Here is a 16109-nt window from a genome sequence, read left to right as displayed (position 1 = left end):
TAATGTTTAAGTGGTAAGAAAGAGCGGCGCGCTTACGATGTAGTATGGCATAGAAGCCAGGGATGCTAAGCATTTTGCTGTGAGCAGGGCAGCCCCCACAACAAAGGTCAAAGCTCAGTATTGCCAAGATTTAGAAACCCTGATCTGATAAACAGAATAAAAGAGTAAGGCATTTGTTTCTTTTTGTGTTTCTCAGTTGTCTGTGATTTTCAAATGACCTGCAGTGAAGAACAGTATTTTTGTTTTTAATTTCCAATCTTTTGTGGACCTATAACTTTTGTGGAATGCAATGAAAATTTCATGGCAATGTCAAATTGCTGTAATAATTACTGAATACTCCCAATTTCTGTAGTCCTCATGGATGAATAGCAGTGTTTGTAGATCAGCACCAATCTGGACATTTTAAGTAACGCTATTTAAGAGCTTTTGTCTCTGAATATTCTGTAATACACTTGTATAATTTTTGAAATTAAGGAAGAGAGGTTTAAGAAAGTTTCATGTAGCATTTATGACAGTTTGGCAACAGGAACTGCTTGACAGAAAACAAATGTGAAATTTGTTGAAACTTTCACAATTAAAAATCCCTTTTTTGGTTTTGTTTTTATATCACAATATCTAGAGAACATGTATAAGTTTAGCACAAAGGTTGTTGGTTATTGGCTAGCATTTGGCCAGCCCGTCATGCCAGACGCCAGGCTGATAGCCTCAGCACTGCTTCTGTGGACCCTGGACACAGCCTCAGAGTCCTTCCTAGTGCCATACTGATGGAAGCCACTACTGCCATTTTAAAGGGCATTAGTTTCAGCTATGAAACCTACTTATCATCCTAAATTACGTTCAGAAGGCCTCTGGAGTATAATATAGTGGTTGTCTTGAACGTTTTCTTTCTAATTTTTTTTTTACAGCCTTTTTGATTTATCAAGGTTATTAAAAATCTCAAAGATTTTTCATGTGCTGGTATCATCTCATGTGTACCATTCAAAATCTTAATCATGGTAAAACAAACTCATGGTAAAACAAACTCATATCTTCATTGCATTTTATTACCATACTTGCTGAGACAGAAATTATAGTAAAAACAACCATTGGTCTAGGGAAGAAAGAAAAATCAAGTGACTATAAAGTTGTACCTAAGTTCATATTTGTCAGAAGTAAAGTCTTTGAGGAATTGTGATTCACCTGTATATAGCTTCTTAGTTTTATTCATTCATTGCACAAATATTTATTAACCACCGTCTACATGTCCGTCAGGCGCTATTCTCGATGACAGAGATCCATCAGAAGAGAACAGGCAAAACCTTCTGCCCCTGTCTGGAGCTCACATGGATTCTTTTCTTGGCAACCTAAAAACTCATAAAAGTTTCTAGTTTTAACAGCACAGAAATAGAGTTGTCACATGGGTTTCCCTTATGGCAGCATTGATATCATCAACTGTGAAGTTAAACAGTGGTTGTAGTAAGTGTGTACTGAGGTCAGAATCAAAAAAGCAGGCTGTCTTTCTAGCCTTTGTGTCCTCTTTCTTTAAAGTTGGGATCTCTACTACCTTGTAGGAGTGTAGTCAGTATAAAATGTGAAATAGAATGCAGAAACATGATGAAAAATATAAATTGTTATATATAATCAGACTTTTTTTTTTAAATCAGAAACCCTAATGATGAAAAATATAGATCTATCCGGATTGGAAACGCAACTTTTTCCACTAGACTCTTGCCTGTCAGAGGAGCCGTTGAATGTTTATTTGAAATGGGCTTTGAAGAGGTAAGTATGTTCACGGGTTTCTTCTCCCCAGTTCATGTACAGAGCATTCATTTTAGTGTTGATAGATAATTCCTAAATGAGACAATATTTTTTTTATTGATTCATTTTGGAAAGCTGTGGAACTAGTTATTTCTTCACATACTAGACATCTAAAAGTCATAGTAAATATACTTTAAAATCACAGTAAAATATAAAATCTCCCACAGGGAGAATTCTTACAACCTCAGTGCTTTAGAATAGGGAGGTCAGACGTGCAACCCAAGGACTAAATTGTGTCTTTCTTTAGACTTTTAGCAAAAAACTGCTATGTGAGCACACGCGAGTTACTAATGGGGTCCAAACACCTGTCTCCAGTAAGAAATGAAAAGAGTGAAAACAGAAGAGTTGAGTTCACTTGCCACACATAAACTATGTGTGACAGGAGAGAAGACTCTCAGTGGGTTTTTTGGTTTGTTTTTAGGCCAAAAGAAAAGTTTGGTGTTTCCATCTTGTGGAATCTTGTGGCATAGATTAATTTTATGACACAATTAAAGCTGCTATCAAGATGATGAGTTCTCTTTTTTTTTTTAATTTTATTTATTTGTTGTTTTTGAGGGGGTACACCAAGTTCAATCATCTGTTTTTATACACATATCCCCGTGTTCCCTCCCTCTCTTGACTCCCCCCCACCCTCCCTCGAGTCCCCCCCACCCTCCCCGTCTCAGTCCTCTAAGGCATCTTCCATCCTCGAGTTGAACTCCCTTTGTTATACAACTACTTCCCACTGGCTATCTCTTTTACAGTTGGTACTATATATATGTCTGTGCTACTCTCTCGCTTCGTCTCAGCTTCCCCTTCACCCCCCGCCCCCTCCCAAACCTCGAGTTCTCCAGTTCATTCTCTGCATCTGCGTCCTTGTTCTTGTCACTGAGTTCATCAGTACCCTTTTTAGATTCCGTGTATGTGAGTTAGCATACAATATTTGTCTTTCTCTTTCTGACTTACTTCATTCTGTATGACAGACTCTAGGTCTATCCACCTCATGACATATAGCTCCATCTCATCCCTTTTCATAGCTGAGTAATATTCCATTGTATATATATGCCACATCTTCTTTATCCATTCATTTGCTGATGGGCATTTAGGTTGCTTCCATGTCCTAGCTATTGTAAATAGTGCTGCAATAAACATTATGGTACATGTTTCTTTTGGGATTATGGTTTTCTTTGGGTATATACCCAGTAGTGGGATTACTGGATCATGTGGTAGTTCTATTTGTAGTTTTTTAAGAACCTCCAAGATGATGAGTTTTCTTTATGTGTATGTGCTTAACTGTTTTTTTTTAATTCATTTATTATTTATTTTATTAGCTGTGTTGGGTCCTTTTGCTGTGCGTGGACTTTCTTTAGCTGTGGTGAGTGGGGGCTACTCTTTGTTGTGGTGCACGGGCTCCTCACTGCTGTGGCTTCTCTTGTTGCGGAGCATGGGCTCTAGGTGCATGGGCTTCAGTGGTTGCAGCACATGGGCTCAATAGTTGTGGCTCACGGGCTCTAAAGTGTAGGCTCAATAGTTGTAGCACACGGGCTTAGTTGCTCTGCGGCATGTGGGATCTTCCTGGAGCAGGGGTCGAACCCGTGTCCCCTGCATCGGCAGGAGGATTCTCAACCACTGCGCCACCTAGGAAGCCCTGTTTCTTGTTTATGGAATGCTGAGGGAAGTCCAGCCAGGTTCTAGAGACTGAGTGGTCAGCAGCAGTCAGATCTGGCAAGACCACAGCAGCTGTTAAGGAGATACGCTGAGTTGCTCTGGGATGTGCTTTCCTCCCTGCCTCTCTGCTTCCCTCCCCCGACTCTGTTTCAGGCCTTGGGAATATAGTGGTGAGCTAGTTAAATAACGGAGCCCATCTCACATGGAGCTTGCGTTCTCATAGGTTAGACAGACAGTAGATGTGAAAACATAGATGAGCGCAAAGAAGAAATTAAGGCACGGAAAGACATCATGAGCAGCCGCAGGGATGAGCAGCTGCATAAGGATGAGTGGTCAGGGAAGGCCCCTGAGGAGATCATGTTTGAGCTGGGACCTGAGTGACGAGAGGCCGTTCAAGTACCTGACTCTCTCAGGTGAGGGTTTTTCAGGCACAGATTCACACGTGTGATGGATCTCTAGCAGGAGTAGCTTTTGCACAGAAAGTGGCCGCAGAGGCAAGCAGAGGCGTGGGTATGGGGAACTGTGGTAAAGATTGGACTTTATTACAGTTGAGTTGGGAAGCCATTGGAAGGTTTTAAGCAGGGAAGAATATTTTTAAAGATTGCTCTAGCTGTTGTAAAGAGAATATTCTGGATGGGGGCAGGGGGTAAAGCAGGGAGGCCAGTTAGAAAGCTTATCACCTTAGTCTCAATGAGAAATGGTAGTGGTTTGTCTAGCTTCCATGAGGGCAGACTTTGTGTCTGTCTTGTTCCCTGTGTGCTAGCTCCTGGGGAAGGACCAGAGTAGGTGGGCACCCAGGAAGTATTTGTTGAATTAAAAACTGACAGAAGTGGAGATAGGGGGGTAGTGGGATCCAGGATTTCTTTTTGAAGCAGAGTCTGTGGGACTTGATGATGAATTAGATGTGGAATGTAAGCAAAAGGAAGGAATTGGGGTGCTGTCTTATGTTTTTATTTGAGCAACTGAGTGAATGCGAGTACCATTCATCGAGGTTGAAAAATCTGGGAGAGTAGCAGATATCAGGGGAGAGACGATGACCTGGCTTTTGGATAATTATAACTGATACACTGTTAAATATTCAAGTAGAGGTGTCAGGTGAAGAGTTGGATATATGAGTCTATGATGATTCAAAAGGAGAGGTCAGGGTGGAGGTATAAATTATGGTGTCACCTGCTTGTTGTTGCTCACAGACATCTGAACGTAAAAAATTTAAAACTGTAGATGGGATAAATTGAGAACATTGATGATTTTGTTCAAGGAAATGCAGACTTTTGAGAGTCAAATGACAGGAAAATTAAGTAAATGACAACTGGAGACTGTACTAGTTTCTCATTGTTGAAGTGTCACAGATTCCATGGAATCAGATTCACCTTTCATTCAGCAAATATTTGAGTGCCAGGAGAGGTGATCAAGTACTCTAGTTTGCCTGGGACTGTCCTGGTTTTAGCAGCGAAAGTCCCACACCACAGAAAACCCCTCAATCCCAGGCAAACTTGTGGGTTGGTCATGCCAGTGCCAGGTAACAAGCCAGCTTGAGATGTGCAGTAGTATTCGACGCAAGTGGAGTGACAATTTCAGAAAAGATAATCATGTTTTAAGACTAATTTATATTGATACTTATGGTTTCTGGCTGGCTTTGGACTTCACACCATAAGGAAGTAAATGTTTTATCAATTAGCCAATGGAGCTGAAATTGAACTCTACCACCAGAAAGAAACTTGGTGGGCTTTGAGAAGAAGTAGGAATCCAAGACCTGCACTGAAATTTTCAGTTGTGCATTAAAATCCTGGACACCTTTGCGCCCACTTGTCCCTGAGGCTACATTCTTGTTTCTGAAAATTCTGAGGAGGAGACTGAGAAAGACTGGGATCCAAATGGTCGTGTGACCCATCAGGCTGGCTTCATGGAGTGGTTCTCGCCAGGAGCCGCCACCTCCGCCCCAGAGGATGGAGCATCGTGGGCCGTAGGTTTGGTTGTCTTGGTGACTGGGAGATGTCACCAGCATTTAACGGGCGGGGACAGGGTTGACTCACATCTGGCAGTGAGAATTCTTTCAGCAAGAATGCGTTTGAAAAATAGATTTTGTTAAATACTAGAATCCTCGTTGGTTTCTTAAAATGTTATTGGGTCTTATGCATTAAGCATGTAGTTTTGTCCTTTTATGAAAATACACTGCTGTTGATTAAACATTTTGGTACAGACACTTCAGTCATAATCATACATTCTTTTAGGGCTGGTTCTGAAAAGATGGAAGGGAAGGCAGCAGCCTCTGTCTCACCAGGGCCCTCTTTGAGGTGTGGACCAGATGGATCCAGATGCCTGTCAGGCTCTCTGGCCACTGTGTCATCTCCCTTCCTCAGCGCTGCTCCACTCACAGTGTCAGATCAGAGGCCTCCATGCTTGGTTTTTTGTTGCTTTGTTTTGTTTAAATATTTATTTATTTTGGCTGCACCAGGTCTTAGTTGCTGCACACAGGCTCTTCACTGGGCATGTGGGGTCTTAGTTACGGCATACAGACTTCTTAGGTGAGGCATGCATGTGGGATCTGGTTCCCTGACCAGGGATCGAACCCCAGCGCCTGCACTGGGAGCTCGGAGTCCTACCCACTGGACCACCAGGGAAATCTCTCCATGCTTGGTTTTAAACCAGAAGTCTGGTTTCTCTCCCAGACATCATAGATAGGAAGTGGTTCCTATCTGGAAAATTCATTGTTGCGATTTGTGCCAATCGTAGTGTATGTAATCATCACAACTGTAGAAATACATTTTGCTCAACCCTTCTAGCCATCTGTAAAGGCTCGTGGGTTTTGAGTTCTGTTCAGTCTCGGGTGGAGTTAGCTATAGCATAGCGATTCAGGGCCTGCAGTTTGAATCCTTGCTTTGATGGTTGGTAGCATTAGGCAGGTAACTTAAGTTCTCTGAGCCTTCGTATTTTCATAAGAAAAGTGGGGATAAACCTAATAACTGCCTTTCAAGGTGGTTGTGAGAATTCTTCAGAGAATGTATGTAAAGTGCTGTTTAGCACACTACCTAGGAGCTCATAAATGCAATAGATGGTAGTCTTTTTTACAGCTGTTTTGGGTAATTTAGAGATTGCTAGCCTCTCCCAGCTTTTTAAAAAGGATTCACGTGGAATTGATTTTCATGTCGTTATTGAGTAATGTCTTGGTCAGTTGATTCCTGTAGATCTGCAATCACCAGGGAAATAAGGTCATTCTCAACTGTGGAGTCGAATTTATCAGTAAATGCTCACAATCTATGAATTTGGTCTGCTGCACACTGTAACAACTGTTTTATCACATTTGCAGTTGGTGGAATTACTGTTTTAACACTGTTGCTTCTCAACACCTTAAACCTTGATTGGATATATTTTCATTTCACTTTTTTGTTTGTTTTCTAATTTGCTGACCATTTTGTGTTGTGAGCTTTGTTGTAATGTTTATTGTACCTGAAAGCACTCTGATTATATTATGTGAATTCATTAAATCAGTCACTTCTTAAAGAATTGGATTTTTATTGTTTGGTTGTGTCTTTTGTTTGAACTACCTTTGCATTACTGAAAAGCAATCCATAGTTTTGAATTGACCATCAGGGTGTAATTTTTGTTATCTCAGAAGAATTAGTGGACCCCATACACAGACTTTTAATCATGTAGCTAATCTTAAAGACTTGAGTTAGAAGATTCACAGTTGTTATATAATTTCTTACTGGTTTTATGTGACAAGTGATCGTTTTGAGTAACGATATCTATAGTATCCCTATTTCATAGGGAATTTTGTGGAGAATAGTTGTATCATATACTGTTGCAGAGAAGATAGGAATGTGCATTTGTGCAACTCTTAGGAGGCTTTCTGACTTAATACAGTATTCCTAAAAGATAAAATATTTTTCTAAAGTTATTTTGAACCAATAAAATAGGCTAAACATTTTATGCAAAAAAGGAGACATTTTCTGAATTTTCTGTTATACCTTTGCCTGTATTTTTTTTTTAAAGTGCCATAATGGTAAGAAAAGAGAATGATTGTTAAAATATGATGTATTCTATAGTATTGGCTCCATTTTATATATACTATGTAAGAATGACTGTCAGTATAAAGCAAAGGTTAAATTTTCCCCTAATTTTATAAATTCCAGGGAGAAACTCATCTTATATTTCCTAAAAAAGCTTCAGTGGAGCAGCTGCAAAAAATTCGTGACCTGATTGCCATAGAGAGAAGTAGATTGGATGGATCAGATAAGAGCCACAAAGTAGAATTATCTCAGCAACTTGCAGCCAGCACCCAGCTTCCTACAACCCAGTCTTCAGATCCTGATGGGTTAGCCCAGCATCCAGGGAACAGTGAAGGGCAGTCACCAAATCCACCGTCCACTCCAATGGTAATGTTAGAATTAAACCTTCCTTGACTGTTTCTTGCAAAGTGTTGAAATAGCAAAAGCTTTAAAATATGACTTATTCCATAATTTATGTCTGTCATTCTTAGTTCTTACAGTTGTAATACGTTCAGATTTCCTGAGCTCTTTTTTAAAAAATTGTCAGATTTATAATAAAAGTGGGGAAATGGCTATCTTTTATTTGTACTTTAAAATCTTAACTTGTGGGTTATTGTTTCTGAGGCAGCCTAGGTTTTATTTATCATTTGTGAATGTACCTCTTGCCTTGACACTTAAATCAGTTACACAAATTAGCATATGCCTTTAACCTACAAAAAGTAATGGACTTGCTAGACAGGGGTGTAGCCATCAAATAAGATTTCCTCTACTGCTTTGACACTTCTGATCTAAACTTCACGTGCTGCCGTTCACCACTGGAATTATTAATTCCAACAACCTAACTGTTATCGGTACATCAATTCAATAAAAATTGGCTTCTTTAGGCTTAAGCTAAATAATCATTAATTTAATGATAGTGGTGCTAGCAAATTAATGAAGTTTAGTTACTAGCATACACATATATACTTCTAAAGAACTGAAATCAAATTACTGATGTCTTGCAGGCATTCTCGGTATACTTATTAAATGACCTCATTTAATAGGAATATCCTGTTTACAAAAATCCCTTTTAATAAAGGTCCTTAAGTATTGTACTCCTAAATTTTCGCTGTCAGAAAAATTTTCATGGTTTTTCTATAGTAGTTTTATCAGTAGCCAGCTTAAACTCATGTCCTTTATTAATTTTGGTAAAACACCTTGTCACTCTCCTCCATATAGTGGAACTTTACATATAGAGTCAGTTGTTAAATCTACTCTTAATTTTCTCCAGGTCAGTAATTCCAGAGCCTTTAACCTCACTTTCATGGTGGTCAGATGATGGGTAGTCATTCCTTAGTGTAGGATGGGAATACCCTAAGCTTGTCTTTAAAAAATAAAGAATTAAAGGTGATAGGGGCTGGCAGGGGAAGAGAGAGTTACTGTCCTCTTACATAATTCCTGATAAATGGTTTCCCAACTTTTTTGGTAGAGGATTAACTCTTCTAGAACATTTTCTTTTGTGCCTCAGTTGACTTAGGTTAACTTTTAAGTCTTTACAATATTTTCTCCTCTCATTAGCATCACAGCTAATGTTTGTTTATACTAATAATAAACACAGCTATTGTTTATGAATGCTTCTGAGAAGCTGTTACTGCATACTACTGGATCAACTAGTAATGATACTAAGCGCCGTGGGCATCGGATGATACAGCATATGTGAAAGCTTAATAAACTGTAAAGGGTTAAAGGTTTGCCCTTGGTAATAATAATTCTTTCTGTAAAGTATCTCAGCTGCTTCATTCGATACTAAGTTATCACAGAGTAACAGAAAAGTGGGACTACTTAACTCTATTGGGACAGAATAGTAACCCTAATCAGTCCAGTCCTTAGAATACTGGTTTCCGCTTTTTTTTGATTGCACATCTTATCAGTAATAAAATGTTGAATGCATAACCCAATAAGTGTCTGCCTGCTTATGAGTTACATACTTCTATGTGTATATGGTAACGTATCTTATACAGGAGTCGTGTACGGGGTTAAAGCATGTCATTACACCTTGGGGTAACTGGAATCTCCATCGGTTTTGCAGTTAAGGTTAATACGATACAGAAGCAAATTTAACCTCTGTCTTGGTTTTTATCACCTTATGAGTTTTCTAATTAAAGTGTTAGAATATATCTTTTAAGATTTCCTGCTTTATCTTTTGTTGAATCTCAATACTGCAGTTTAAAATGCACAGTACTAACCAGTCTTACAGAAAAGCATATAATGCAGGAAAACATTTTATTTTACAAAAGAGCTCTTTGCTGGACTAAGTAGGATTTTTTTTAGTGTTCTGGCTTAGAAAATCCCTTCAGATTTTCCTGAATCTTTTTTAACCTCTTTCCTTTAAAAAAAATTTTTTTTGTATTCCTAACCTTGCAATTCAGTTATAGTTTGAGGTCTTTAAAACTCTGTTAATTATTAGAAAGCACCTGGATACTACACTAAAAACAACTTGTCATTCTGTTGTCAAAACAAATTTAGAGTTTAGAAGAAAATAAACTTTCTCAAACACATATGCTCTTAGAAGGCTAGTGTGTATTAACTCTTACTTCTCTAGGCCCCAGAACAAAATATCTTTTTGTGTGTTCCATAAGGGAGTTGGGAGAAATTAGAGTGAATCTTGTTTTTTATAGCCAACTCCTGGTTCCATGGATCACTGAAGTACACATTTTTAAAAAGTATTTTTGTTATATAAGCTTTTATCCCTGTCAATTGCTATACTACAGAGTTTGACAGTTATGTTCTGCCTTTCTCATTTGGAATGGGGTTACTAACTGAGAATTTTTTTTAATGGACCAAGTCAAGGAGCAGGAGAGGTTAACAAAGCACTTAACTGTATGTAAACTAGACAAATCCTAAGCACTGATGAGTGTCAGAGCTAATATAACATTTCTTTGGTTGAAACTGTATCAAGTAAAATTCTAAAATATAAGACAAGGTGATAGTCACTGATGTTGAAGTTTGCCAGTAAGGTTTTCCCTTAAGATATGAAGTACTGGAATATACTGGTGCTCAGTAAACAGTGATGTAGTTAGAAATTTATTTTGCTGCTTTTTCTGGGTATTTTAGGTAAAGGTAATGATGCACTATGTAGTCTTTTGCTTCTGGCTTCTTTTACCTTCTGTGCTTTTGAAGTTTATCCATATTACAGGATGTATCAGTATTTTGTTCCTTTTTATTGCTGAATAGTATTGCGTGGTGGGCATTTGGGTTTGCCATGTCTGCCTGTTATGCACAAAGCTGTGATGAATGTCCACATACCAGGTTTTGTGTGGACAAATGTTTTCATTTCTTTTGGGTAGGTTATTAGAAGTGGAACCACTGGGTTATATGACAAGTTTATGTTTAATGTTTTAAAAAATTGCAAGCTGTTTTCCAGAGCTGTTGCACCATTTGACATTCTAACCAGCAGAGTGTGAAGGTTCTGATTTCTCAATATTCTCGTTGATAATTGTTAATGTCTTTTTTTATTATAGACATTTTAGTCGATGTTAAGTAGTATCTCATTGTGGCTTTAATTTGTATTTCCCTAATGACCAAACTGATTCTTAAATTTGATGGCTATACATGCTGAGTATTTAGTGTTCTTATATGGAATAACTTCCTGATAACCCTTTATATAGTTTTATACCCTTTGCCTTCCAAAAGCAGGTTCAAAACAGCAAAGACAGGTTTTCAAAGACTGAGCCTCAGAACGTTAGAATCATTATGTTTCAAATTTTGCAACTTTAGGTTGAAAGCATGTGACTCTGAAGTATGATTTGCTTAAAATCGGCATTGGGCAGTTGTTGCACAGCTAATCCAAATGTATGCTTTTATTTGACATGTGACTGCTTTTAGAATGTGTATGAAGTTGTTGAGGACTTTGCATCAACTCTTATCACTCTAGAAATTATTGCCCTTTGTGTATATGGGTATATACTTATCTGTTTAAAAAAATTATCATTTGAGATTATTTCATTGAAATTATAAAAACATTAGATAATGATAGTGAGTTTAGTTGATTTTTTTAAACGAATATCTGTTTATTATTTTAATATTTTTAATTTAATTTTTATTTTACATTGGAGTATAGTTGATTTACAGTGTTGTGTTAGTTTCAGGTATGTAGTGAAGTGGTTCAGTTATACACATACATATATACATTCTTTTTAAAATTTTTTTCCCATATAAGTCATTACAGAACATTGAGTAGAGTTCCCTGTAGTATACAATAGGTCCCTATTGATTACCTGTTTTATATATAGTAGTGTGTATATGTTAATCCCAAACTCCCAATTTATCTTTCCCCTACACCTATCCCCTTTGGTAACCATAGGATTGCTTTCAAAATCTGAGTCTGTTTCTGTTTTGTAAATAAGTTCATTTGTATCTTTCTAAAATTAGATTCCACATATGATATTTGTCCTTCTCTGCCTGACTTACTTGATAATCTCTAGGTTCATCCATGTTGCTGCAGATGGCACTATTTCATTCTTTTCTGTGGCTAATATTCTGTTGTATATATGTACCACATCTTCCTTATCCATTCCTCTGTTAATGGACATTTAGGTTGCTTCCATGTCCTGGCAATTGTAAATAGTGCTGCAGTGAACATTGGGGTGCGTGTATCTTTTCAAGTTATGGTTTTCTCCAGATATAGGCCCAGGATGTGGGATTGCTGGATCATATGTTAATTCTAGTTTTAGGTTTTTTGTTTTTGTTTTAATTAATTAATTTATTGGCTGCGTTGGGTCTTCGTTGCTACACATGGGCTTTCTCTAGTTGCGGCGAGCTGGGGCTACTTTTCATTGGGGTGCGTGAGCTCCTGATTGCGGTGGCTTCTCTTGTTGCAGAGCATGGGCTCTAGGCACACGGGTTTCAGTAGTTGCAGCACATGGGCTCAGTAGTTGTGGCTCACAGGCTCTAGAGCACAGGCTCAGTAGTTGTGTTGCACTGGCTTAGCTGCTCTGCAGCATGTGGGATCTTCCAGGACCAGGGATTGAACCCATGTCCTCTGCATTGGCAGGCAGATTCTTAACCACTGCGCCATCAGGGAAGTCCCCTATTTTTAGTTTTTTAAGGAACCTCCATACTGTTCTCCATAGTAATTGCACCAATTTACATTCCCACCAACAGTGTAGGAGGGTTCCCTTTTCTCCACACCCTCTCCAGCATTTGTGATTTATAGACTGTTTGATGATGGCCATTGTGACTGGTGTGAGGTGATATCTCATTGTAGTTTTGATTTGCATTTCTCTAATAATTAGTGATGTTGAGCATATCTTTTCATTTGCTTTTTGGCCATCCGTATGTTTCTTTGGAGAACTGTCAATATTCAGGTATTCTGCCCATTTTTTAATTTTTTTAAGGCTGCATGAGTTTTGTTTATTTTGGAGACTGATCCCTTGTTGTCAGTCACTTCGTTTGCAAATATTTTCCCCCATTCTGTGGGTTGTCTTTTCATCTTGTCTGTGGTTTCCTTTGCTGTGCAAAAACTTTTAAATTTAATTAGGCCCCATTTTTGTATTTTGTTTTTATTTTCATTACTCTAGGAGGTGGATCCAAGAAGATATTGCTTCAATATATGTCAGACGGTGTTCTGGCTATGTTTTCCTCTAGGATTGTTACAGTATCCAGTCTTACATTTAGGCCTTTGACCCATTTTAACATTATGTTTGTATATGATGTTAAAGAGTGTTGTAATTTCATTCTTTTACATGTAGCTGTCCAGTTTTCCCAGCATCACTTATTAAAAAGGCTGTCTTTTCTCCATTGTATATTCTTGCCTCCATTGTTATAGATTAATTGGCCATAGGTGGGTTTACTTCTGGGTTTTCTATCCTGTTCCATTGATCTATATTTCTGTTTTTGTACCAGTACTGTACTGTTTTAATGACTATAGCTTTGTAGTATAGTTTGAAGTCAGGGAGCCTGATTCCTTCAGCTCTGTTTTTCTTTCTCAGGATTGCTTTGGCTATTTAGGGTCTTTTGTGTCTCCATATAAATCTTAAGATTTTTATTGTTGTTCTAGTTCTATGAAAAATGCCATTGTAGTTTCATAGGGGTTACATTGAATCTGTAGATTGCCTTAGGTAGTATAGTCATTTTGATAATACTGATTCTTCAGATCCAAGAACATAGTATATTTTTCCAACTGTTTGTGTTGTCTTCAGTTTCTCTCATCAGTATCGTACAGTTTTCTGAGTATAGGTCTTCTGCCTCCATAGGTAAGTTTATTCCTAGGTATTTTATTCTTTTTGATGTGATGGTAAATGGAACTTTTCTTTCATTTCTCTTTCTGATCTTTCACTTTTAGTGTATAGAAATACAACAGATTTTTGTGTATTTGTATCATGTAACTTTACTGAATTCATTGATGAGCTCTAATAGTTTTCTGGTAGAATCTTAAGGATTTTCTATGTATGCTATCATGTTATCTGCAAACAGTGACAGTTTTACTTCTTCTTTTCCAGTTTGGATTCCTTTTATTTCTTTTTCTTCTCTAATTGCTATGGCTAGGACTTCCAAAACTATGTTGAGTAAAAATGGCAGGAGTGGACATTCTTGTCTAATTCCTGATCTTATAGGAAATGCTTTCAGCTATTCACCGTTGAGTATGATGTTAGCTGTAGGTCTGTCATATATGGCCTTTATTATGTTGAGGTATGTTCCCTCTGTGCTCACTTTCTGGAGAGTTTTTATCACAAATGGGTGTTGAATTTTGTCGAAAGCTTTTTCTGCATCTATTGAGATGATCGTATGGATTTTATTCTTTTTGTTGATATGGTGTGTCACACTGATTGGTTTGCATATATTGAAGAATCCTTGCATCCCTGGGATAGTTCCCACTTGATCATGGTGTATGATCCTTTTAATGTATTGTTGGATTTGGCTTGCTAGTATTTTCTTGAGAATTTTTGTGTCCATGTTCATCAGATATTGGCCTGTAACTTCCTTTTTTTTTTTTTTTTTTTGGTGTCTGTTTGATTTTGGTATCAGGGTGATGGTGGTCTCATAGAATAAGTTTAGGAGTGTTTCCTTCTCTGCAATTTTTTGAAATAGTTTCAGAAGGATAGGTGTTAACTCTTCTCTAAATGTTTGATAGACTTTGCCTTTGAAGCCATGTGGTCATGGACTTTTGTTTGTTGGAAGTTTTTTAATCATAGTTTCAATTTCAGTACTTGTGATTGATCTGTTCATATTTTCTATTTCTTCCTGGTTAAGTCTTGGAGGATTGTACCTTTCTAAGAATTTGTCCATTTTTTCCAGGTTGTCCATTTTATTGGCATAGAGTTGCTTGTAGTAGTCTCTCATGATCCTTTGTATTTCTGTGGTGTCAGTTGTAACTTCTTTTTCATTTCTAATTTAATTGATTTGAGTCCTTTCCCTTTTTTCTTGATGAGTCTGGCTAAAGGTTTATCAATTTTGTTTATCTTCTCAAAGAACCAACTTTTACTTTTATCGATCTTTGCTATTGTTTTCTTTGTTTCTATTTCATTTATTTCTGCTTTGATCTTTATGATTTTTCTTCTACTAACTGTGGGGTTTGTTTTTTCTTCTTTCTCTCATTGCTTTAGGTGTAAGGTTATATTGTTTATTTGAGATTTTTCTTGTTTCCTGAGGTTAGATTGTATTGCTATAAACTTCCCTCTTAGAACTGCTTCTACTGGGACCTGTAGGTTTTGGATCATTGTGTTTCATTTTCATTTGTCTCTAGTTATGTTTTGTTTTCCTCTTTGATTTCTTCAGTGAGCCATTGGTTGTTTAGTAACATTGTTTAGCCTCCACGTGTATGTGTTTTTTACAGTTTTTATTTTTTTGTAGTTGATTTCTAATCTCATAGTGTTATGGTCAGAAAAGATGCTTGATATGATTTTAGTTTTCTTAAAATTGCCAAAGTTTCCTTTGTGACTTAGTGTGTGATCTATCCTGGAGAATATTCCACGTGCAGTTGAGAAGAATGTGTATTCTTCTTTTGGATGGAATGTCCTATAAATATCAAGTCCATCTGGTCTAATGTGTCATTTAAGACCTGTGTTTCCTTATTTTCTGTCTGGATGATCTGTCTGTTGATGTAAGAGAGATGTTAAAGTCCCCCACTATTATTTTGTTACTGTTGATTTCTGCTTTTGTGGTTGTTAGGATTTGCCTTATATATTGAGGTCCTCCTCTGTTGGGTGCATATATATTTATGATTGTTATATCTTCTACCTGGATTGATCCCTTGATCATTATGTAGTGTCCTTCTCCGTCTCTTGTAACGGTCTTTAAAGTCTATTTTGTCGATATGAGTATTGCTACTCCAGCTTTCTTTTGATTTCCATTTGCATGGAATACCTTTTTCCATTTCCCTTCACTTCCAGTCTGTATGTGTCCCTAGATCTGAAGTTGGGTCTCTTGTAGATAGCATATATACAGGTCCTGTTTTTGTATCCATTCAGCCAGTTCTGTCTTTTGGTTGGAGCATTTAACCCATTTACATTTAAGGTAATTATCAGTATGTATGTTCTCATTGCCATCTTGTTAATTCTTTTGGATTTGTTTTTGTAGGTTTTTTTCTTCTCTTCCTCTTTTGTTCACTTGTGATTTGATGACTATCATTAGTACTCTGTTTGGGTTGCTTTCTCTTTTTTTGTTTGTGTCTGTTGTCGATTTTTGGTTTGCTGTTAT

The 16109-nt window shown here is 37.4% G+C and overlaps 1 protein-coding gene across 3 annotated transcripts in view; it reads left to right on the top strand.

Moving 5' to 3' along the window:
- Nucleotides 1–16109, top strand: part of NGLY1 (N-glycanase 1) — a 60300-nt gene that overhangs the window by 4686 nt on the left and 39505 nt on the right. For all 3 annotated transcript variants that reach the window (XM_057739497.1, XM_057739495.1, XM_057739496.1), the window contains exons 2-3: nt 1644–1758; nt 7578–7820. In XM_057739497.1, the coding sequence (XP_057595480.1) occupies nt 1644–1758; nt 7578–7820 (358 nt within the window). The remainder of the gene's footprint in view (nt 1–1643; nt 1759–7577; nt 7821–16109) is intronic.

Source organism: Hippopotamus amphibius, chromosome 6 (assembly GCF_030028045.1).
Source record: "Hippopotamus amphibius kiboko isolate mHipAmp2 chromosome 6, mHipAmp2.hap2, whole genome shotgun sequence".
Taxonomy (NCBI): domain Eukaryota; kingdom Metazoa; phylum Chordata; class Mammalia; order Artiodactyla; family Hippopotamidae; genus Hippopotamus; species Hippopotamus amphibius.
The sequence above is the reverse complement of the archived record's forward strand: the minus strand, read 5'-3'. Positions and strand labels throughout refer to the sequence as shown.